This window comes from Sminthopsis crassicaudata, chromosome 3, assembly GCF_048593235.1.
Source record: "Sminthopsis crassicaudata isolate SCR6 chromosome 3, ASM4859323v1, whole genome shotgun sequence".
NCBI classification, from domain to species: domain Eukaryota; kingdom Metazoa; phylum Chordata; class Mammalia; order Dasyuromorphia; family Dasyuridae; genus Sminthopsis; species Sminthopsis crassicaudata.
In genome coordinates, this window is record NC_133619.1 from 316700382 (window position 1) to 316724157 (window position 23776).

The 23776-nt window shown below is 35.3% G+C and overlaps 1 protein-coding gene across 4 annotated transcripts in view; it reads left to right on the top strand.

Moving 5' to 3' along the window:
* The window catches only part of NECTIN3 (nectin cell adhesion molecule 3), a 182990-nt gene that overhangs the window by 147939 nt on the left and 11275 nt on the right, over window positions 1–23776 (top strand). The window contains exon 8 of one of the 4 annotated variants that reach the window (XM_074301143.1): window positions 8558–8584. The exons of 2 other annotated variants lie outside the window; for them this stretch is intronic. In XM_074301143.1, coding sequence (XP_074157244.1) covers window positions 8558–8569 — 12 coding nt within the window. In that variant the 3' untranslated portion in view covers window positions 8570–8584. Of the gene's footprint in view, window positions 1–8557; window positions 8585–23776 lie in introns of those variants that run through there. One more of the 4 variants, XM_074301147.1, reaches the window with a different exon arrangement.

Here is a 23776-nt window from a genome sequence, read left to right on the forward strand (position 1 = left end):
ATATAGTACTTTAAAGTTTGTGGAGTCATAACTTACCTGACATCATTGAATTTTCACAGCAACTATGTGATAAAGGTTTGCAAGTATAATCTTCACATTATACATGGAGTTGCTTAGGTTCATATAAAATGCCTTACTTTCAGTTACATATCAAGTAAGTATTAGAGGCAAGATTCATCAGTTCTGGCCTGGTTCCAAATCCAATGTTCTTTCCATTACAACCCACCAAACAATCCAGGCTATATAACAATGTGATGAACTGCCAAGTTCCTCATCACTAAAAGTATTTAAGCACAGTCTGAATGACATTTTGGTGCCCTATCAGATCCAGACATCATCGTTTCACAGCTTCCAGCAACTGCTTTCAGGTGATTAATAGTCATTGTGGAGAATACAAATGGGGTGATTGTGGTCTAAGGTTGAGGACTGAGAGGGCATAAAAGAAAAAAAAAGAACAAGACAAGCAAGGGATTCACCTATGGAAAATAATGTCTGGTTGAACTGAATAACTACTGAGTTAAGACTAGAAAGCAATAAAAGTTAAGTTAGAATGGTGGGATGAATGGTGGGAAAAATGAGGGAGATACAACTACTAGAAATTCATTTCCACAAATAAACATCTACTAAGTATAAGTGCTGGCATCATAAACCCAGAAACAAAGCATTCCTTGCTATAAAGCAGGGAAGAGAGAAGAGGGACTGACAAGTGCACAGATAAATACATATAATATAATTTGTAGAGAGAGCATGGAAAACTTAGGAGATCAGAAAATCTCTTGCATAACTTATAGCATCTGAACTGAACCTTTAAGGGAAACCTTCTAAGAGGCAAAAATAAAGTGTCTTCCAGGGCCAAAGGACTGCATGGGCAAAGGCGGGAAGATATGAGATGGAATGTGATTTTCTGGGAAGAGCTAATAGGGGAAGTCAGAGTATAAAGAAGAGATCGAATAGCAGATTTTATAGCAGTAAAGCAGAGAAAAGATGGAAGGATAGGAAATTGTGATCAATGGAAATATTAGATTCAAGATGAAGGGATAGAATAATTTTGGGTGATAGTGAGGGTTTTACATAAATAAAGTAGGTTGGAGAGGGAGGCCACAGGAGTTGAGGAGGTTGATAAGCTGGGAAGCTGGGCTGTCAATGGGATATCTCGGTATACACTGAAGTTATTAAAAATGAGTAGGGATAGGATAGAAAAAAAAGTGAGGTAAGCCAGGTAGTGAATTATTGGAGAAAAGAGAAAGAATTATTTAAAGGCTGATAGAAGATCAAAACAAGGATATGAAATGGGTAATATAAATGGTTAGACTAAACCTCAAAGAAGATGCTGAATGATAAAAGCAGGGATAAGTGTTGATAAAGAAAATGAGTATTCTTATTTTCTTCTTCAGGTCTCAGCATATCATGTTTTAGTCATGAAAAAATAGCTAGTGACAAGAGTTGAGGCACATTCTGGAGAAATCTGGTTTCTCTGAAGAAAAGATTAGAGAATGTATAAAAACGATAATGGTGAATCTAACTATAAAGTTGAAGGTTCTAGTGGGTGTGAGGCAATGACAACAGATGAGAATAAAGACTAGAGAAAGGTAGAAATGAGTATGTGTAGGAAGATGTAACAGAGGTAAGGGATTTTTTCCCTTGTTGAGTACTCTGAATTACAAAGACTAAGGAAACATGAATGATGGAATCAGTAAAAGAACATTTATTAAGCATTTGCTGTATTTATTACATATTTATTACATTTTGTTTAAATTAAATTTAACATTTAATAAGCATTATGCTAATTGCTGGAGATACAAAATGAAGGTAGTCCCTGCCCTAAAGGAACTTTCATTCTAATAGAAAGAAATAGAGGAATGATGACTTTAAAATGATATTTTGGTTTGGAAAGTTATTTTGTTTTGGAAAGAGATGTGGAGACTCAAGGAAGCAAATTGACACTTTTTTAAGGAGCAATGACTTGATTTGATTATCTTTGCAGAACTGAAAAAGACATACAGCATCCTAGTGACTAGGGAGATGTCTGTAAAGTGAAGTGAAGCATGGCTAAAGCAAGTCCTTAGAATAGCAAGTGACCGAAGCAACTACCACTCAGGAGAATAGGAACTTGCATGCATTAGGGTTAAGTTCTCCAGGGCATGGTATCTCTTCTGGCCTGTATAACATACTAGTTATAGGACAGAGGAAGTACTGGTTGATCAGAGCCAATCAACATTGAGACAATCAATGGCAGTGATGGAAAAGATGGATTACTGATATAGAAGCTGTTTAAGACTCTGTAATGTGAAGCCAGATCATTTACTGATTTGACCAAAAGTAAAAATCAATACTAAATTAGAAAAAAAAAAGATAAAGATGAGAAGGCATAAAATTTGATTGCAAAGTTCATTATAATTCATTATACTAGCTGTTAATTGAAAATAACAACAAACCATGGACAATGAGCAAAGAAAATTGCATGCATTCTCTAACCTTTACTTAGAGAAGTCTAACCAAATAAAACATTCAACACAATGTAGAAAATAGAAAAGCTCAAAAAACCATTTCTTCTGACAAATATTTGATCTTCTCATCAAGTAGACATAAATGTCAAAAGGAGAAACCTACAGATGACAATCATATGTTCAAGACTTTCTGAATGAGGAGGATCAGAAGATAAAGGGCAGTATCACTTCACAAAAGGGGGAAAAGTTGAGGGGAGTAAAAAACATTATTTCAAAAGTCTTGGTATAATATCAAAATAAATTAGATCATCCTTAGTAGATCTCTAAATAAACCTGGAAGAAGGCTACTAAGTACAAAATGGAACAGATCTGAATTTCTTATCAACTCTTATTACTAGTAATAGTGAACTTATCACATTTGGGCTTATCATCTGTATCACCCAATGTAGTATATGAGGAAACATCAATGGCACCTGAAATCAGAATAGTCAGATCTAACAAAATATGTACAGAAGAAATCTATGCTACAGGCAGACAATTGTGAAGGCATCTTCGGGAAGACTGTAATGTGATGATCCCTCAGTCAAGAAAATTCTGAAAGAATGCAAATAATCACAGATGATGATTTTACCAAAAATTTAAAAAAAAATAAAAAAACATGGGAGGAGATGTGGAGTAGGAATGGAAAATCATTTGCCATTTCCTGTTTATATGCCTGCTTTCTTTTCTCTCCAAAACATTTTATGATGGTCATCCTTGATGAAAACACAAAAAAGCCACAAGCCCTCTTTCAAAAATTGTTTCCTACAGCAAATCATACCTACAAAGTCACCTAATCAACTGAGAACTCTAGAGAATATAAGATCCCAATATGTGTATGGGTTGATTTCAAAAAAACATTTCACTCCGAGCAAAAAAAAAAAAAAAAAAAAAAGCTTATAACTTTAGAGGCACTCCTGTGTGTTTTTAACACACAGATTTCTATTTCTAAGTGACCATTAACATAAAATTTTAGTGAATTTTAAGTTCAAACAAAATATAAAATAGAGAAGCATGTTTCCCTCAGGTATTCACCACTATCATGAATGATATTCTGCAGATGCCAAATAGAATTTTGCATCTATTCTAATAATTTTCAAGTGCTCCTATTTGCAGATGACATTATTCTATTGAGTCAAGCGCTACAGACTCTCATGCAATCCAGTCATGTAAAAGAGATCTAACTATTTTGGGGAAAAATAGATGAAAAAATCATACTATCAATATTATAATATGAAAATAGAGTTCATTCTATCAATATGTGTGTGAATGGGTCAATTGATCAATCAAGTTAATTAAACTCACCACATTTCTGTAGCATATATCCTAAAGTACTTTATTGCTTTAGGATCCTATAATGGGAATACCAAAAAGAGTGAGGGATGGTGGCAGAGAGCTTTCTCTCATGCATAAATTCATAATGCACCTGGATGGAAGATTACAAATAAAATGACCAAAGAGAAAGTTGATGTGGGTTTGTGGAATAGAAACATCTTCCTCCTCTGATCTGTGTATATATGAAAGAAAACATGAAAATCCCTTATCATAGGAGCTTTCAATTATTCTGTGAACAGAACAATGATTAGTGAAAGACTAAAGCAAATGCATCTATCTTTATTCTGCAGAAGAAAACCAACAAGATAAAAGATGATTTGTACCAGACTGAGAAACAACCTAAAGATGATTAAAAAGTTTCTGACAGAAAAAAAGAGTTAAGCTGGCTGCTCAGAATGCCCGACTTTTTCCATCAAATTTTTGAGCAAAGAATAATAAAAACAAGCTGAGCGTATCAATGAGTAAATTATCTGGGGGAAGATTGCACTATAAATTAAAGAATGAGGAAAATACATTTAAAAAATACTATTGCTATACCAGATTATTAATAGATTATAAGCATCTTTGCTCAAGCATATTTTAAAGTCATGGTTGATCATTTCCTCATTTACTTTAACCTTACAGGACCTGGAAACAATTGATAGTTCTTCTTTAAGAACATTACTGACCTGTAAAGCACCCCACATTGCCTTTTTTCTCCATTTAGACTAGATATTGACAAAGTAATCCTAGAGCTAGAAGAATGAACTTAATCAGGGAAACATTTATTTCTAGCTTTACCCTCTTCTTATAACCATATTGTGTTAATTTATTGAGCTGTGACAAGGGAATGATGCTTAAACCTCTTACCCCTGCTCCTACCTTAAATATTAATGCTTACTGAAATCTGGCTTTTGTCCAGGAAATAAGTCTTTATCTTTCCCTGCAGTAGTTCAAAAGAAATGTGAAATTCACATTTAGAGACGTCTCCACTGCAAATGTTCATATGGACTGCTTATGCCTTACCTGTGGCAGAGCCTTCTGAGCTCTTATTGGTCTAATCAGCCATAATCAGACGCTGTACCCCCACAAAGTGATGTCATTTTGGTCCTCTTCAAGCATGAAAGAAAATAACTAAATCAACCTTTCTAGTCTTAACCAAAATTTCAACTGTTTTAATTCTCTCCTATCCTTTTATCTTGTGCTAATATTCACCTTTTAATGTTAGTGCATGAAATTGTATTGCCCTAATGAAATTTAATATTCACTGAACCTTCTCTTCTTATGTATTATTCTTCTTCCCCTACTCATTAGTCCAACTAGACTGGTCTTCTTGCTGGAAATGTATCTCCTATTTGCTTTTTTTTTTTACTGACCTCTCAAAAGGCGTCCAGGTCAACTATGTCTCATCCCTCTTGGGTCAATGTTCCTGACTGAATTTTCTCCACCATGCTCTCTGCAAGAGTCTTCTCCTCTCATGTGTCATCTTCCCCAGTTAAATATAAGCTCCTTCTGGGCAAGGATTGGCTTTCTTTGTATTTATAGTTTTATTCATAGAGCTTAGCTCTATACCTGGCACATAGTAAGTACTTAGTAATAGTTGCTAAATGAGAAAGGCAATGCTCTATCAACACCTCTGTCCACCCAAGCTATTAAAATATAGTTCCTATGACTGACATGAGGCTACATCCCTATTCTGCATGGTTCAGGATCTTGAGAGTAGTCAAAAGTCCTGGAGGCCTGTGGTGTCGGCAGCAGCCATCATCCAGGCAAAGGGAGGGACATTCTTTGGAATGGTAGTACCCAAAGTCAGAGAAATTCACACACACTTAGACAATTCTCCCTCTGCCTAAGCAGTGACAGGAATAAACTAGAACAAAGGGAAGGGTTGGTATTGGGGGAGAAGCAGTTCTTCAGAGAATGAATGGATGAATGGATAAATGTATGAGTGAAAGGATGAAGGAATAAGTGAATGAAAAATGGTTTAGCAAGATTTTATTATCTACTGAATATCAGGGATTCAAATAGAAAAGCAAATAGTCTCTGCTTTCAAGAGACTTATATTCTAATACCTTTTAAGGTTTTAGCTGCAAGTCATATGGAAGTCACATGGCCTTAGAGTATAATAGCAAAGCAGGTAACATCAAGTTTAATGTTATTTCCACTAATATCATTGTGTCTTTTTCTGGGGCTGGATAATTCCACACTACCAAGGACTTTGTTTTCTGGGTCTTCAGTGGCTTTGGTTACTGAGAAAGTAGAGGTTCCAACACCTCCAGAGGAAATTGCTCTATAAGTATTGTTGCTTCCCTGGCTTCAGGGACCAGGTTGTAAGCAGGGCTAATGTCAGAACAGGTCCTTGCATGTGGCAGTTGGTTGATGGCTCTCCAGGAGGTTGCTTTCCAAAATAAGGGCCGAAGGAGTTAGGCTGGAAGAAGGGACACTCTTCTGTAAACACTCCTATTCCCAAGACTCTTAGGTTCATGGTCCTAGACTGTAGTTTTGAGATGTGCTGTCACTCCTAATGGTGTATGTCTGACTGCTTTAGCTGTTATGGTTTGCCTCCCCTGATAGCTGGCGTTGGTAGGAAGGATTATCAATCAGTGACTCAGTTGACAGGCCTTCTTTTGTGACAGGCATTATACAGGGTATTGGGGATTCTAATACAAAGAATGAAATAAAGTACTAGCAGTGACCTTCTTGGGTAGGGTGAAGTGTGGTACCTGAGCTGCATCTTGAAGAAGATAAACTTGATGAAATCGAGGTCAGGAGGGAGTGCTTTCCAGGCATGGTGGATGGCAAGTGAGAAGTGAAAAAATATGATGAACAGAGGAGGGCAGTTTGGCTGGATTGCAGAGTAATGTCCATTGAGACCAGAAAGACAGATTGGGGCCAGATGGTGAAAATAAATGTATGGAATGTGGTGAAATTTTGTTTTAACATCTGTTCTTCACTTATTAGTGACTGGCAATGTGTTTTCAAATGATTGTTTATGGGTTTGGAATCCTGCTTTTGAAAACTGTTCCTTTTGACGACTTATCTATTGGGGAATATCTCTTGGTTCTGTATATTTGTTTCAATTCCCCATTTATCAGTGTTATTTGGTACAAATATTTCTCCTACTTTTTTGTTTCTCTTTTAAGTCTTTCTCTGTAAGCATTTTCTAACTTTATGCCATCATAATTTTCTGTTTTCTATCTTATGATTCCACCTATACTTTATTTGTTTAATAATTCTAGCCCCAACCAAAAGTATGAAAGATACCTTTCCAGTTCTACCACCAGTTTTTTTTTATCAGATAAGGAAACCTCCCCCCCCCCCCAGTAATCCATGTTATCACACACTAAATGGATAGTCCAAATGCTAACTACCTTTTACTCATGTTTTTTTTTTTTTCCTTCTTTACTTCCCTTGAGATTCTAGACCTGTGTTCTTTTAAATGAAATTTATTATTACTTTGTCTAGTTTTATAAAGTTTCCCCTTGATAACTTAATTAATATAGCACAGAATCTATAAAACAATTTAGGTAGCAATACCATTTTTATTATATTGGTATGACCCAATCATGAACAGTAGGCCTCTCTCCAATTATTCAAGTCTCCTCTTATTTCTGCAAAAAAATGTTTGGTAATATATTACTATAAATCTTACCTGTTTCTTGGTAGGCCAATTCCTATATATAATCTGTATTTTGTGGTTCTTTTGAATGGAATTCAATTAATTTTTTTATCATTTCTTCCTGGGTTTTGTTAGCAATTTTAAAAAGTATTTGTGTATTAATTTTGTTTCTTGTAACTTTACTAAAGTTATTAATCAACTCAGTTCCATCTGTCATTATATGGAGTTTTCTCATATTGTTTACTAACAAGGATAATCTTCCCCTTTGCAAATGTTTATGCCTTTAATTTCATGTTCATCTGTTTGCTATAGTTTGCATTTCTAATATATCTTATGAGCTCAATTTTTCTCATAATTGGAATAGTTATACATCCTATAAAATTCCAAATATGAAATTTTATAATTTCCAAGGATGATTTCTCAAAGGAAAATACGACATTGGAAAAGTCACTTTATTTCTTTGGGTCATGGTTTCCTCATCTGTAAAGCAAAGGGTTTGAATGAGATGATCTCTGTGGTCCTTTACAGCTCTGACATTCTTGTCTATTATTAGCCCGTGATACCAAGAAAGTCTACTACTTTGTTGTTGCTGTTTGTTGGTTGATAAGGAGAAATAGAATCCGTTTCTTAGTCAGTCCTGAGCCAGATTACCCAAAAGCCTTCAAGGTCATGACCTTCAGGCGCCCAGCTGCTGTAATTTAAGACAGAACGGCTTCATCACACATCAGGTGTCTTTACATCTCTATAGGCCAGTGCCCCAGACCTCCGTGCGTCTTGCCATTTGAAAGCTATAAATAGGGAGCTATCGTATGATAGCTGCAAATATGGATGGGATGCCAGCGGAGATTTGGAGGGCTGAAAACTAATTCAATTGAAAACAGTTGGCATGTGGATTGGCATCCTTAGAGTAGGTGAGGTTGCAACTTTAAGTGCATACGTCTTTTCAAGGCATCTCACTCCTCTGTACAGCTAATTTTTAAAAAATCTGCTGCAGCCCTTTATAGCAAACATAATATAGTAAATTTAAAAACACACACACACACAAAACTTAAAAACTGGCCAGATATTTGTACATTTCCTTGGTATTGGCTACCTAAATGTTTTGATGTCTTTTTGTCTAAATACTCATCTGTCATAGGTGATGCCATAGTTCCAGGCTTGGAATCAGGAAAACGCCTCTTCCTGAGTTCACATCCAGCTTCAGACACTTGCTAGCTATGTGACCCTGGGTAATTCATGAACTCTGCCTTAGTTTCCTAATCTGCAAAATTAGTTGGAGAAGGAAACGCCATACCACTTCAGTATCTTTACCAAGGATACACCAAACGGTGTCACAACTGAATGGCAGCAACAACTGTAGCAACATGGAAGCTACTTCAAAGGGATGTTTTGTGAATCAAATGAAATTGTATGAATAAAGCTCTTTGAAAATCTCTGTCAGATATCATAATTTATCATTAGCTACCTCTGTTGTCTTCCCTTTTAGCTTCCTTGGTCTTGGAGTTGTACAATTGCTTATTTCAACATTTACAGGTTAAAATGCTAAGTGTTCTAGGATCTGTCTAGGATCTGATATTAATCATTTGTCACTTGCCACACATGGCAAATAGGCACAAACCACCCTCACCATTTTTTTTTTTTTTTTTGCTGTGAGCAAGTCCATGTGTTGCCTATTCCTTATCCTGACTGTGCTTATCTTCTTGTCCTCCCAGAGAACTTGCATACGAATTTTTGCATCATTCCACAATAATTCTGCAGAATCCAAAGCAACATTTTTGTTGTGGTTTTTGTTTGTTTGTTTTTACTTTAAAAAATAGATAACATTTCCCATCCTGGGTCAGCATCTTAGAAAAACACTAATCCTGAGACATCTGAGTGGTGCAGTATGAATAGAGCACTGGTCCAAGAGTCAAAAGTTTAAATCCTGCATCAAGCATGTACTAATTATGTGATCCTGAGCAAGTTACTTAACCCTAATTGCCTCCAAAAAAGAAATAAAAAACATTAGTACTCTTCCAAATGCATTAGAGCTTCTTTAATATAAAGAGCTTCATGTCTATAATAAGCAAGTAGTGTCTATTTCTGCCCAAGCAGCTGTTCTTCTTCATGAATGAGTCTTCCATTCCCTCCTCAAACCCATCCTTCCCATGAACATTTAACTTCATTCTTTTTTGATGGTTTTTTTTTAATTCTCAGCTCATGATCCTCCACCTTAAAAATGTATTTCCTTTTGACTTTCTAGGTCTTATATCTAATAATAATGACTTATACTTCCTATTTCATACTTATTGCTTTATTCCCTTCTCTTTTTTTAAGAGCTTCTCCATCTACAAATGAGTTTTACAATATTCCTTTTCTCTCCAGAATAGTTTCATCCCCATCTTGTTTTGTTCCAACCTGACAGTCTTTAATGTGTCTATAATGTAAACTGATCAATTGCTACTAGAGTATTACAGACTTCCTCTTTCTATAAGAACAATTATTTTCCTCCTTTGCCTGCCCCTCCTTCCTCCCCCTGAACTGGAATTCCTTTCTCTATTATTGTATGCTTGAAAACAATCTTATTCTCCTTTGCTAAACAAAAGTCTTCCTCAATCTTTAATGCAGCTTATAAAGCTTCAGTAGACAGCGTCACTAATTTTAGGTAGTCAAGCAGGAAAAGAGTTCCACCAAAACTCAAACAGAAGGAAAAAAAGCCTATGCTAATTTAAAAAGGTTATCAATAAGGAGATCTGACAATACTGGTGTTAGGGACCCAGCCATTGGTCCTGGGCTTTGAATCCTTGAAAGGATGGAAGTGGAGCCAAGGAGCCAAGGGCAGGACATCAATCCCAAAGGAACAGAAGTGCCAAGGAGGACCCTAGGCATGAAGAATAAAATAAAAAATCTTCAGGGAACTGAAATACCAATTGGTTTCAAGTACTAAGTCAAGAGCTTCATATTAAAATTGACCCAAAAGGAGAGAGTGGAACTAATAGCAAGAATCCAACCAAGTTATAGATTTAGATTTTCCTTGTAAAGTCTGTAATTAAAATCTTTAAATTCCTGAAAATTCACTTGGAAGCAAATTCACTTAGTGAAGTCCCCATGGATAAAAGGTGCTCATCCACGAGGACAGTCTAGTAGGATGTGGAGTTGCAGAGGGAAGGAGAAAACTATAAACTCACCTAGCTATGCAGTATACTTCTGGAGGACCACATGATAAGGACAGCAAAAAGGAAGAAATGTGTAAGTGTGCCCTCCTGTGAAACAAAAATGATCTCCCTTTATGGAGCAGATCCCCGCTTTTCAGCTTTCAGTTTTTCAAGTTTTTCTTGAGATACACTGAGATCCCCCAATTTTTAGGTAATGTTGGAATAGCAGTTGGAATTTTTATTTGTTTTTTTCCTTCATTATCTTCATTACTTGTTGTGCATTTCCTGTTCTTCATTCAATAGCTGTCTATATTCTTTGAATTGTTCTTAAATTTGCTCTACTTGCTTAATCGTTCAAAAATATTTTTCTCATTCCTAGTCCTTATAGTCTGTTCCCTTGGAACTTTAATGACTCACAAATACCCATTTTTGATAGTCACATCAAGAAAGAAGGAAATAAGGGCAGACAATTCATCTGGTCATCATGACAACGTGATATTGGCACCATTAGCTTAGAAAAGAGAAAATTTGGGGTAGATCTGGCAGCTGCCATCAGATATTGAAAATGCTTTAAATGGTCCAGAAATTAGACTTGTATTCCAAAAGAGGGTCTAGAGCAGAAAGCAGTGGGCAAAAATTACAGAGATAAACTTCAGTTCAACAGAAAACAAAGTATTTACAAGCAATCAGAGCTCTTCCAAATAAAATGTGCTTCCCCGTGAGTCAGCCCTCTGTCACTGGAAGTATTCCCATGGAAGGTAAATGGCCATCTGTTTAGGGGTGTTGTAGAAGGGATTCCTGAATTAGGTCCGAGTTTGGACAAGCTGTTCTTAATGGACCATTCAAACTCACATTCTGTGACTGTCTGCTTCTGTGAGTCTTTTATCTCATTCTTTAGAAGGAAAATTTGAGGCTATCATTCAGGAACTTCCTCATGTCTCAGTTCCTTTCATTTGTATCAATTCCAGAGGAAGCTGTGATCCTTCTCATTGCCATATAATCTTTCACTATTAAAATCCTAGGAAAAACATGTCTACAACTTTTCTTCACCTCCATATTCTTAACCTTGAAGTCTGGCTTCTGAGCCTATCACTCAACTGAAACTATTTTCTCCATGTTTTCCTCAATACACACTTCTCTGTGAACTACAATTCTTTGCTTGATATCTCCAATAACACTTGCTATACCATTGGTTTTTCCAATTACACATGTCCAAAACAACTCATTTTCTCCCTAAAATCTCTCCTGTCTCCTAACTTTTCTTTCTTTCACAGTGATCATCTTCCACACAGCCACTCATGGAATTTTTTACTTTGGAGTTTTTTTGACTCTCCCCTCTTACCCTCTCCCTTTTACAATAAGTTGTCATAATATCTCTTGCATTCATCTCCTTTCTCTACTGAATCACCACTCTAATTCAGCCTATCACCTCTCACCTGTAGTATTAAAATAGCCTCCTAAGCTATCAGCTTGCCTCCAGATCCCCTCCTCCTCTCTCTAATCTCTCCTCCAAATTGTCAGATGGTTTTTCCTAAAATACAAGTGTGAACATATTATACTTCTGCTTGACAAATTTCAGTAGTCCCTTGTTGCCTCTAAAATACAACCAAAAAACTCTATTTAAAGCTTTTTACAATCTGACTCTAACCTCTTTCCAAATTAATTTTTCATCACTCTACCTCATTCACTCAATATTCTAAACAAACAGACTTTTATCTGTATATAGTCTAACATCTCTTGTCACCATTACTTCTAACAGGCTATTTCCCATATTTGAAATGTTCTTTCTTCTCACTTCTACCTCTTGGTACCCCTAACTTCTTCCAAGGTTTAACTCAACTACACTTATCTCTTCCACTTTCCCTATTAGAGGTGCAATGCCCCCAGCAACTTGGAAAATCCACCTAAATTTTTTTAGTTCTCCATATTAGAGAAGTCTGAATTATTATGTTATTACAAGGTAAAAGATGTTAATATTACATAATACTATACATATATTTATGCATTTCTGAATTTCTAAATTTTTCCTGTATCATCTTCTGGCATTTGAATGTTGTCTTCCACTTGCACAAAATTCTCAAAAATATTCCATTTTATTTCTTATGCCAACCTATAACATATCTACACCATGATGGGGAAAGTTCAGATGGGAAGGATAACTATAACCTTTGCAGTTGTTCGTCTTTTCCTATTCTAAAATTCAGATTTTATACACATATATACAAACATACGTGTGTGTGTAATTTATATATTTCTACAATATGAACTTTACTTCTATTGATTCTAAGTAACTACGGGGAAGTAAATATATAGTAGCCCTTGGAATCAAGAAAACTCATCTTTATTTTCATCCCTGATCCATATTGACTCCGTGATCCTGGACAAGTCACTTATTTAACTTCTCAGTGCTTCCAGGCAATCAATCATTAGTGAGTTTAATTTTCAGAGAAGTTTCTTATTTCCATTGAGAAAGGAATATCCTCATTCAGGAAGTTTCTATACCAATGAAATTAGGTCCAGACCCTGTATCCCTCTTATATTTTGTATATGCTTTTGTGTACATCTTGTTTTCCCTCACTAGACTGTAAACCCGTCGAAAGACAAGGCTTCAATTTTGTTTTTTCTATACCCAGAACCTAAAACAGTATCTGGCACATAGTAGGTACTCCACAAATATTTGTTAAGTCCCTCTGCAAGGGACTGTGACTTCTCAATCCTGAGCAGCAATTCTCTAATATGTACTAGATGTTACCAAGAGAATATTAAAGCAATTGTGTCTATTTGTGTGCTTTAGATCTCAATAAGTTGCTCTTTTCATGACATTACATTGATATATATGGAAAGTAATTCCTGCCCAGTCATAAAGATGGCACCTAACAAGATGGTGCTTCCTTAGAAGCATGATTTAATACTGACATTGAAAAGTAAATTATGCCTTCACTGAACATGAATGCTATTTCATCCAAACAATGGCCCATTTAAAGTCTGGCTCCTGGAAAGTCCCTTCTTCCTTTTTTATATAATATAGAAGTTAACAGATTTACCTATGGAGAACCCTTCAACATACTTAATGTATATATGACCCCCACTTTCCATCTGCCTTGCAGAAGTTTTGTGGGCCCCCACTTCTGGTGAGCTGATGCATGCTGATCTTGCTTAATTTATGAGCTGGAATCTGGCCCAAAGTGCTCTATGGGTAGGGCATTTAAGCATTATTTCCATTGTGGACTACAATTCAAACTACAATTCTGGACAATGACTTCACTAATTTAGAGAAAAATTGCATTCTTTGGGCATCTTGTTTCCCAAATCTTATTTCTCAGTGTACTATGAGTTAAACTAGACCTGCATCTTTGTGTAGCAAGAGATTTCTCCTCCTCCAAATTCTTTCCTTTTCTTTAGGTACATTCCATTTGAAGGAGGTAAACTAGTGGATCAGGTTGCTTGAAACTTTTCAAAAGAAAAAAAAGGCACTGGAAAAAGTACCTATTATAAATATCAGAATCATGGAGAAAAAAAATAAGTATAGTCTTTTGCTAAGAAGGCTCAGAGATTCTGTTCCCAGCTGTGTTTAATAGGGGAAGTAATTATTCCACAAAGGAACAGATATCTTTCCATATTAGATTCTCCATCTTAGTTATATTTTTGCATTATATATAGAAGAAAAGGAGAATCATTAGGGAAGATGAAAAAGAGGTAGTTTATCTTCCCATAACCTAATTAAGAGAAACAAATGGAGTGACAAGTAGAATATTTAGGAGATTCCAAATCATTTTAAGACATATTTGCCTGTTCCTGAAGATCTATTTTGCACTCCTTCATTTATGTCATTTTTGGCAAGACCAGGGATGACCTTGAATAATACAGAGATCCTTATCAGAATTCCTCATTTTCCAAGCATAAGTAAAATTCTAGCCACCCCTGAAATACATAGCTCATGTCAAAAAAGACAAGAAAATGAAGCTTTTCCACAATAGGATCAGACCTAGAATTTAGAAGAGAGACTAAATCTTATTCTACCAAGCTGTGAGGATCACCAATATGTAAACACACATGGTGTGCCCAGTGTGCAGTGAATGCATTAATCCAATTATCAGTTACAACTTTTAATTAATAATTCAGATTTTTTCTTTATTTCTTGATAATTGTTATTATTCTGGAAGCAGACAAGTTGAAGACAAGAAGAAATCTTGAATTAGTAGTTAAATAAAAGGAAAGCTTAGGAAAATAAGTTATTAATTATTTGTGTTTTCTATTTCCAAATGATCATCTTAATATTTGAATTTCTGATCATTGCAGTTCCAACTTTTTCATTTACCTCCTCATCAAGATAGACATTCATAGTATTGTACCAAGAAGATAAAGATGAGTTCAGAGGGAAAAGAGTTAGTTATATAGTAAAGCACATAATTCTCAAGGCCTAGATTATCAGGTCTTTTTTGGACAATTTAACAATTTCATCAATTTAAAAAAAATGCCTTCAGAGCATGTGATAGCCACTCAAAGTTTTAATAAAATTACACAGGATACAACTTCTGTCATCATGATGCTAAGAATATGATAAAGAACTATGACCCAAATCACTATAGTAAAGAAAGACATATCTAAATTTTTCTGAAGGGAGAAATTCTGTAATTGTTTTCCTATTGCCTCCAGCACTTTGGACAATAACTAACATAGAGTGGGTGATTAATAGATGCTTTTTGCTTGATGTAGTAGGAAAAAAATCAAACTTGAACCCAACAGTTTTGGATTCAAATTCCAACTGTGCTAAGTTCTACAAATAGATTAACAATAAGTTCTATAAATCTCATCTTCCTCATTTGGAAAATAATAAAAAAATGTTATTATTGCCCATCTCACAATTTTTTAAAGAGAAAGTATTCTGGGGGGATAGCCATAGAAATGTAAGTTTCTATTATTAAAAGGAAGCTACACTATCATTTTGGTTAAGAAATGATAAATTATAAAAATACAAAGTATAGAGTTGCTAGTTAAAAGGTGATTATCACAAAAATTGTGCTTGGCTGGAAATAACTGTCAAAAACTACACATTCTGTCCTCAAGTAGTTTACATTCTACTGGGGAATATGACAGAAGCACAAATAAGTAGACATATAGTACATAAGAAAAGCTATTGCAGTAGTTTCAGTGGCAATGGGAATGGAGTGGGAGGATGCAAATCAAGAAGACGATGATTGAATATGGAGGATGGGCATGACAGGTCAATCAATATCATTTTGTTGTTTTTGCAAGAGCTGAGTTCTGGTTCTGCACTGTCCCCAGCACAAAAAGGTTGAAACAGTGTAGGACTTCCCTTCACTTCTAAAATTATACTGTGTCTAAGGCTGACTCTAACATGAAGGCAGTTTGAGTAGTATCAGAGTAATTGGGGATTGGGTCAAGGGGTATGGAATTTTCTTGGTTCTTCAATCTCAGAAAGGACCAATGATATCATGATTTGCTAGCGAATTGAATTTGAGTGAGGTAAAGCTGTGTAAAATCATCAAGCCTTACTCTCTCCTCCATAATTATCAAGAGTCCAAAGACGAGACAAGGGCAATGACCCAAGACGAAATGAATGACCTGGGCCTTTCTAAATTAAGATCTTTCCCAGGTTTGTCTGAGGCCATACCTCTTCAATGAGTAAAGACTAGGTAAGAGTTGAAAGTAAAAATGGTCCAATTTATCATCACAAAGATATCAATCTGCCTCAAACTTTCTGGGCAGAACAAAAAAAAAAAATCCCATTTACTTTAATTCTAAGACATCAGAACTTAAGCAATGACCACACGGGCTTTAGCTGGGCCTATTAATGACTTTTAGAGCCCTAGACAGTGCCAGAGTATGCCACTTGGCTAGACTGAGTTAATTACTGGTATGATACAGTAAAGAGGAAAGGATTTAAAGTCAGAGAATTTGATTTTAAACTTGACCTCTGTTACTTATTACTTAGACAAGTCCATTGGACAATTATCTTCATTTCAATTTCTTCAACTATAAAATAAGGGGTTTGTATCAGAAGACCCCTGAGATTATATCTTGCTCTCTTCTATGATCCTATGAAAATTTTTGCTCCCTTTTTGGAAAATTTATAGTCTTATAGCATCAGGATGAATGACCAGTCCTCATTTCCTATTGCTATTTTGAGATATACAAGAAAAAAAATTTCCTGTGCTCTTATGCCTCTGGAAACCCCTTAAAAAGCCATATAGGCTCTCCTCATTCTTGCAATAAAGCACACTCTATGTATATGTTGAGCTCACAAAAGATTTCTTGATAAAGAATGATTTGTTAACAGCCAAGATTTAAACTAGTAATCAGGTCATGAAAAAAATATCTGCTCTTCTACAGTGTATTAATAAAGATTATAAAATCAGAATTATAAAGTCATAGAATTTCTATAGGAGGAGATAGCTTAGAACTCATCTAAGCCAACTCCTCCATATCATAGAAAGAAAAAAAACTAAGGCTCAAATAATTCAAATGACCCCATTAAAGGCTTAACATCAAGGCATGACACAGCTGACTTGCTCATGAGAAAAGCCATAAAGCCCAAGTTTCCTGTGTTTGTCTCCCTGTAGCACATGACCTCTCTTGACTTAGTTTGATACAATCTGACTTTTATCTAGTTTTTTACCCTTTACTCAGCTTTGCATCTATCCTGTAATGTCTGCTTGTCTATCTTTTCCTACCTATTCTTCCCTCTCTCTCTCTCTCTCTCTCTCTCTCTCTCTCTCTCTCTCTCTCTCTCTCTCTCTCTCTCTCTCTCTCTCTCTCTCTCCTTCTCCTTTCTCACTTTCCCTTTCCCTCTTTTTGCTCTTACTCTCCTTTCCTCCATCCCTCCTTTCCAGACTTTTTCCCACTTATCTGTATTTACTCTCAACTCACTTGGTTAAAATAAAAATTGTTGGAGAAATCCTGCTTGTTTTCAATCTCTGCTTTTTCTTGATGACTTACCCCAAGCCAGATTGGAGACAGATCTTTAAGCAGCATTATGTGCTAATTACCAACATATTCACATTCATATGACAAGCTCTCGGCTTAATATGGGACACCCAACTACCCCATCACCTCTGGTCACTTATTTTTCCCGAGTAAGATTGACCACTTGGAAATGTCCCATTTGAATGAACAAAATATGCTTAATTTTGTTCTTGTTTTTCTAATGTTGATCCCATATGTGTATTTGTATAAAGTCTTCATTAATCTATTGTGGAAAAAAACCATATATTTTTCATTATTGATATCTAGTTTAAATCTTAATTGTCAACAGGCCACTCCTTATCAAGAAATCTACACAAATATTGTTTGTAACCAAACACAGTCTATCCTCTCTGCACACATATACTAAATTTCCATAGAAACTCACAATAAATAAGGACCTCAGAGGCTCACTTGTCCAACTTTCACTTTGCTTCTGAACAATTTTTGCATAGTGCCTGACACATAATAAGCACTTAATAGATGTTTTATTGATTATTGAACAAGAATGTCCTCTGCATTCTACCTTTAAAGACTGATAACAAAAAGGAAGCTGTCATTTCCTATTATTGCCCATTATACTTTTCTTTATTGTTACTGGGTCATTTTTTCACTCATCTCTGACTCTATGTGATTCAATTTGGAAATTTCTTGGTAGAGATACTGAATGGGTTGCCATTTCCTTCTCCAGCTTATTTTATAAATGATGAACTGAGGTAAGCAGGATCTGAGGCTAGATTTGAACTCAGGAAAATGAGTTTTCCTGACTCCAGGCCCAACACTATAACCATTGCACCAGCTAGCTACTACTTTTGAATACCTCTATTAGAAACATTTCCCTATCCTCTAATAAACTTCAATTTTCAAATTCTATCTATTAATAGATATCTGTTGAACTAAACAGAACAGGTTTGACCCCTCTTTCAAGTAATAGTCCTTCAAATACTCGAAGCAAAGGATTATGTTTCTCCTGTGTGTTCTAAACTGATCCATCTTTTATTTTAGGCTGAACATCCCAAATTCTTTTAACTAATCCAGCATAATCTCAAAATACTTCATCCTAGTCACCTTTCTCTAGATGCTTTCCCACTTATCAATGTCCTTCCTAAAATGAGATGCCCTGAACGTAACATAATACTCCAGATGTGGACTGATGCCTAAGCTTGGACATTATCTCCCCAGTTCCCCATAAAACAACATATGGTTTTATTTTTGGATGCTGCATCACATTGTTGACAGGAGTTGAATAGAGCTTGTAGCACATTTTAGTTCCAGACCCTTTTCAGATAAATTACTGTCCAGTCACGCCTCTCCCATTTTGAACTTGTGAAACTGGTTTTTTGTTTGTTTGTTTGTTTGTTTGTTTTATGCAAGTTCCTTTTTTCATGGTATTTCATTTGGCCCAATTCTAGCTTATCTAGATTATTTATCTTGCAATATGTTATCCTTCCCAGTTTTGTGCCAAATTTAATAAGCATTTAGTCTATTCTTTTACTCAAATCATTGATAAAAGTGTACAGTACAGACCCATGCACAGACTCTTGGGACATTCCACCAGGAGCCCCCTTCTAAGCTTACATTAAGCCATTAATAATTGCTTTTTCTGTCCAAAAATTTGGCCAGTTCTGATTTTACTTAACTCTATTCTTTCTTAGCCCACGTTTGTCCACAAGAATAGTATTAGAAACTCCATCAAATTCTTTGCTGAAAATCCAAGTAAACTCTATCTAAAATGTTCCCTTCATCTCATCACCATGCCAAGAAAGGAAATGAGGTTGTTTTGCCATGTCCTGTTCTTGAGAAATGTGATTTCTTTGTGATTTCTTTCTCTTTTTCTAGATGTTCATTAGCCTTCCTTTGAATAATACATCCTAGAATTTTGCCAAGAATTGAAGTCAAGTTCACTGATCTATAGTTGCTAACTGTACCCTTTTCCCTTAAAAAATAAATTAGATATTATTGTACTGCAGTCCCAGAGGGCATCTTTCCTGTTCCTCATGTTCTTTGAAAGATCACTTGCAGTGGTTCATTTATTTTAGTATCCTGGGATATAATTTGTCTTATTCAGCTGTTCCCCCATGTATGAACTGTCAGGGATCTCTACTCCCATACAATACTTGACACAGTTGAAATAAGTCTACTTCTCATGGCCTCCTCAACCTAGTTTTCTTTATCCCTACACTGGCTTCATACTTCCAGGAGCCAGTTTCTGTTGTCATGATTCTTACTTTATACCAGCATCAACATTTTGTCTCTATGCTTTCTAAATAGCCCTGGGGAGCTGTGAGCAGTTATGTGCATGACCCTGAAACCTCAGGTGCACAGCTATTTCTGCTGCTGGCATCCCCAGGGCCTTGCACTAAGTATATGTTATGTATACAAGTAGATAAGTACTCATTTTAAAAGCCACTGTGAAATGAGAATGTGTTAAAGAAAGAAACAATTAGTGTATACTTTACGAAGAACTGCCAAATGAAAGTATGGCTCCTTGGGATGATTGTGGATTTTTCTTCCCTGAGCACCTGAAAGACAACATGTTACAGTGTGTGGGGCCCTGATCTTGGCAATAAGAAGGCATAGATTCAATTAATGCCTCAGATACTTATTCCTGTGTGACTCTTAGTTGCTTAACCATTGTGTGTCCCAGTTTCTTTATATGTAAGATGAAGGTGACCTCTAAGTTATGTTCCAACTCTCAATCATTCCAGGATGCTTAGATATAAGGGAAATGTCAATCAATTGAATCGGATAGTTTAACTCGATAATCACCTGTAGTATTTTCATAATAGTGGAATTTAGGTATTAAAATATATCTGCAAGCAATATATGTTTATAAGATCTGCATATTACTTGCACATACCTACCCTAAATAGGATGTTCAATTCTTGGGTGCTTTTCTGAGATTGTTTACCATCCCACTTTTTAGTGATCTTTGTAAAATTCAGATATAACCATGTCACCCTCCTCCCGGATAAAATACATGTGGTTTCCTGTAATCTTCAGAATCAAATAGTAAATCCTCAGTTTGACATTTTAAAATAATTTGATCTCTTCCTATCCTTCCTGAATTTGTATTCATCTGTGTATTCTAAGTTCCAATGACAATGACCTCCTTGCCATTCTTCACCCAATATATCTTCCAACAAACCTATGCATTTTCTTTGACCATTCCTCATGCCTGAAATTTTCTCCCTCCTTAATTTTATATATATATAAAGTTAAGCTATATATATATATATATATAGCTTATATATAAAGTTAAGCTATATATATATATATATATAGCTTATATATAAAGTTAAGCTATATATATATATATATATATATATATATATATATATGTAGCTTGTTTTTTACATAGGTTTTTTTTTTTGTTAGGCTCCTTGAGAATAAGAAATATCCTCAGTACTTTTTGTGCTTGGCACATAGGTGCTATGTTGACTTGACTTTCAAATCTATATTTTATTATTAGTTTCCATAAGTTGTGGGTTCTTTTGCATATTTTTCACTTTTCCACCAAAATTGACTAGGTTCTCCATATATACCAAAATAACACAGAGGAGAGGAACTCTAGAGCTGAGAGAAGCCCTGGGAGCCAGTAAAGATTTTTAGAAATCTCTTCTGAGCCCAAAGTTTAAGAATAATGATTTATACTGGTTGTTGTCTAGAGGGTTTCTCAATATCCATTTCATCTATAACAAAACTGTCCAATCTAAAAACAAAGAGAGGTCATCAGCTATAGAAAATAATTGATTTTGATGTGTTAGATGCCACAAAATCACCGCCATTTGTAAAAGAGAAGTTTTATTGTTATTTTCTCCCTCTTTGATTTAGTATTGGACATACAGAATGCTTAGATGGAAGAACAGAAACAGTAAGTACTAGGATTGGCTTTTTAAAAGCCCAGATATACCTTCTCAAAAGAATGAATTAAGTTTGTACTAGCTTAGCCATCTTCTGCATCTATCCTTAAGTCAGAGCCTTGAACTCCCTTTGATTCAATTCAACAAATGTGTATTGAATCCTTCAAAGTTCTGAGGTAGATCTGGAAATGAAAAATTCACAGTCCTAGTCTTTTGCTAATGATACTCAATCACAGGGAATAAGTCATTCTAAAATAACTATAATGTCTTTGAAAACATTTTCCAATCTTCTGTTTAGATCCTATAGTTGTATAGAGGCAGTTTTCAATGATTCAGAGTTAGAGAGGGACAACAATGGCCTGAATAATGCAAAACAATAGAGAAGCAAACATTGAGGTATGCCTTATCAAGGCAGAAGAATTATATTTGGCTTAGGCTTGTACAAATTTGGGGCAGACAATTTCAGTAGTATAGTTAAAGTCAATGCTTGTTTGAGATGGTGAGTGAAATTGGCTGAATGAACATTTGCCAAAGAAAATACATTTGCTTAGAAGATAAGCATTTTGTAAACTGGGAACCATTATCTAAATTTGCACCACGGTTATTATGAAGTGGATAATCCCCCTGTGGATGATAAAGATCTGATTTATCTATAAGAACAGAGAAATAGTTATTCCTTTAATCAATCTATTAACAAGAATTTGTAAAGTGCTTCCTGGGCGCCAAGTATTGTACTTTGTAGTTTGGAGGTGATATGGTATTTTGTTGTTGTTGTTCAGTAGTTTGAGTCAGGTCCAATTTTTCATGAACACTTTTCTGGGGTTTCCTTGATGAATATTTTGTAGTAATTTGTCATTTCTTTCTCCAGCCCATTTTTCAAGTAAAGATATCGAGGTAAACATGATTAAGTGATATATGCTCAGGATCATAGAGCTAGTAAGTGTCTGAGGCCAGATGGAACTCAGGTTCACCCAGCTCCAGTTCTGGCATTCCATTCACTGAACCACCTAGCTGCTCTGTATTATAACATAAACTTGTAGTATTTTTGCGTTGGTGGAGTGGAAGAAAGGGAAGGATGAATGAAATAATTAAGGAAAAAGCATTTATTAAATGCTTAATATGTACCAAACTTTGGTGGAGTACAAATATAAAATCATAGTGGTCCCTTCTGTCATTGAGCTCACATTCTACTCTAAACGGGATAGACAACAACAAATGTAAGAGAGTTCAGCCATGGGGTAGTTGGTAAGCCCAAGAACAAAGGCCACTAAGTAGAGCAGAGCATATTTTTCTCAACTTTAAGCCTATCCAAAATAATCAGACTAAGGCCAGCTGAGAGATTTCCTTTTCTCTTGAGCCATGCCTCCAATAAGATACCAGTATACATAAAAAAGTTCTTCCAAAGAATATATTACTTTTCTGCATTGTTTTCATACCATCATAACAAATGTAGAGATAGGCAACCAGGACTTGACATCCCAGGTGCCAACATTATCTTATTTTTTCTACCTTTTCATTTTTCAATTAAAAAGTACTTGTTTTCTGTTCCTATCACTCCCACACAATTTAGAAGAAAAAAAAAAAGAAGCAAAACCCTTGTAGCCAAGCAAAACAAATTGCTATATTGCTCATGTTCAAAAGTTTATGTCTTATTCTGAATTTTGAGTCTATCATTTTTTTGTCAGGAAGTAGATATAACTGATCATCATCAGCCCTATGAAAACATTCTTGGTTGTTACATTGTTAAGAGTTTTTTTAGTGTTTCAAAGTTACCTATATTTTATTTTATAAATTGGACAATTGGTTCTGTTCACTTCAATCAACATCAGTTCATGTAAATCTTCTCATTTCTTACGGTACTATATAATTTCATTACATCCACATACCATAATTTGTCCAGCCATTCCTCAGTTGATAAGTACCTCTTTAGTTTCTAGTTCTTTAACAAAAACTGTAGAGATAAATATTTTTGTTCATTTGCATTTTTTTCTTATTCCTTTGATCTCTTTGGTGTATAGAGTTAATAGTTCCATCACTGGTTGGATATGTGGTAACATTTTGGACATAGTTTGAAATTGTTTTTCAAGTTGGCTGGACCAATTCACAATTCTACCAACAATGCATTAGTGAGCCTATTTTCTGCTGAACCCACCAACAACTATAATTTTCCTTTTTTGTCACTTTTGTCAATATGTTTGAGGTGGAATGTGATAATTGCTTTAATTTGCTTTTCTCTAATTATTAGTCATTTAGAATATTACTTCATGATTGTTATTAGTTTTAATTGTGTCTAATGGTAGTCATCTCTAGAGCAGGATGGGGAAGAGAGAAAAAGAAGGGAAAAAGAAGAAATTTACATGCTAATTTAATATACAC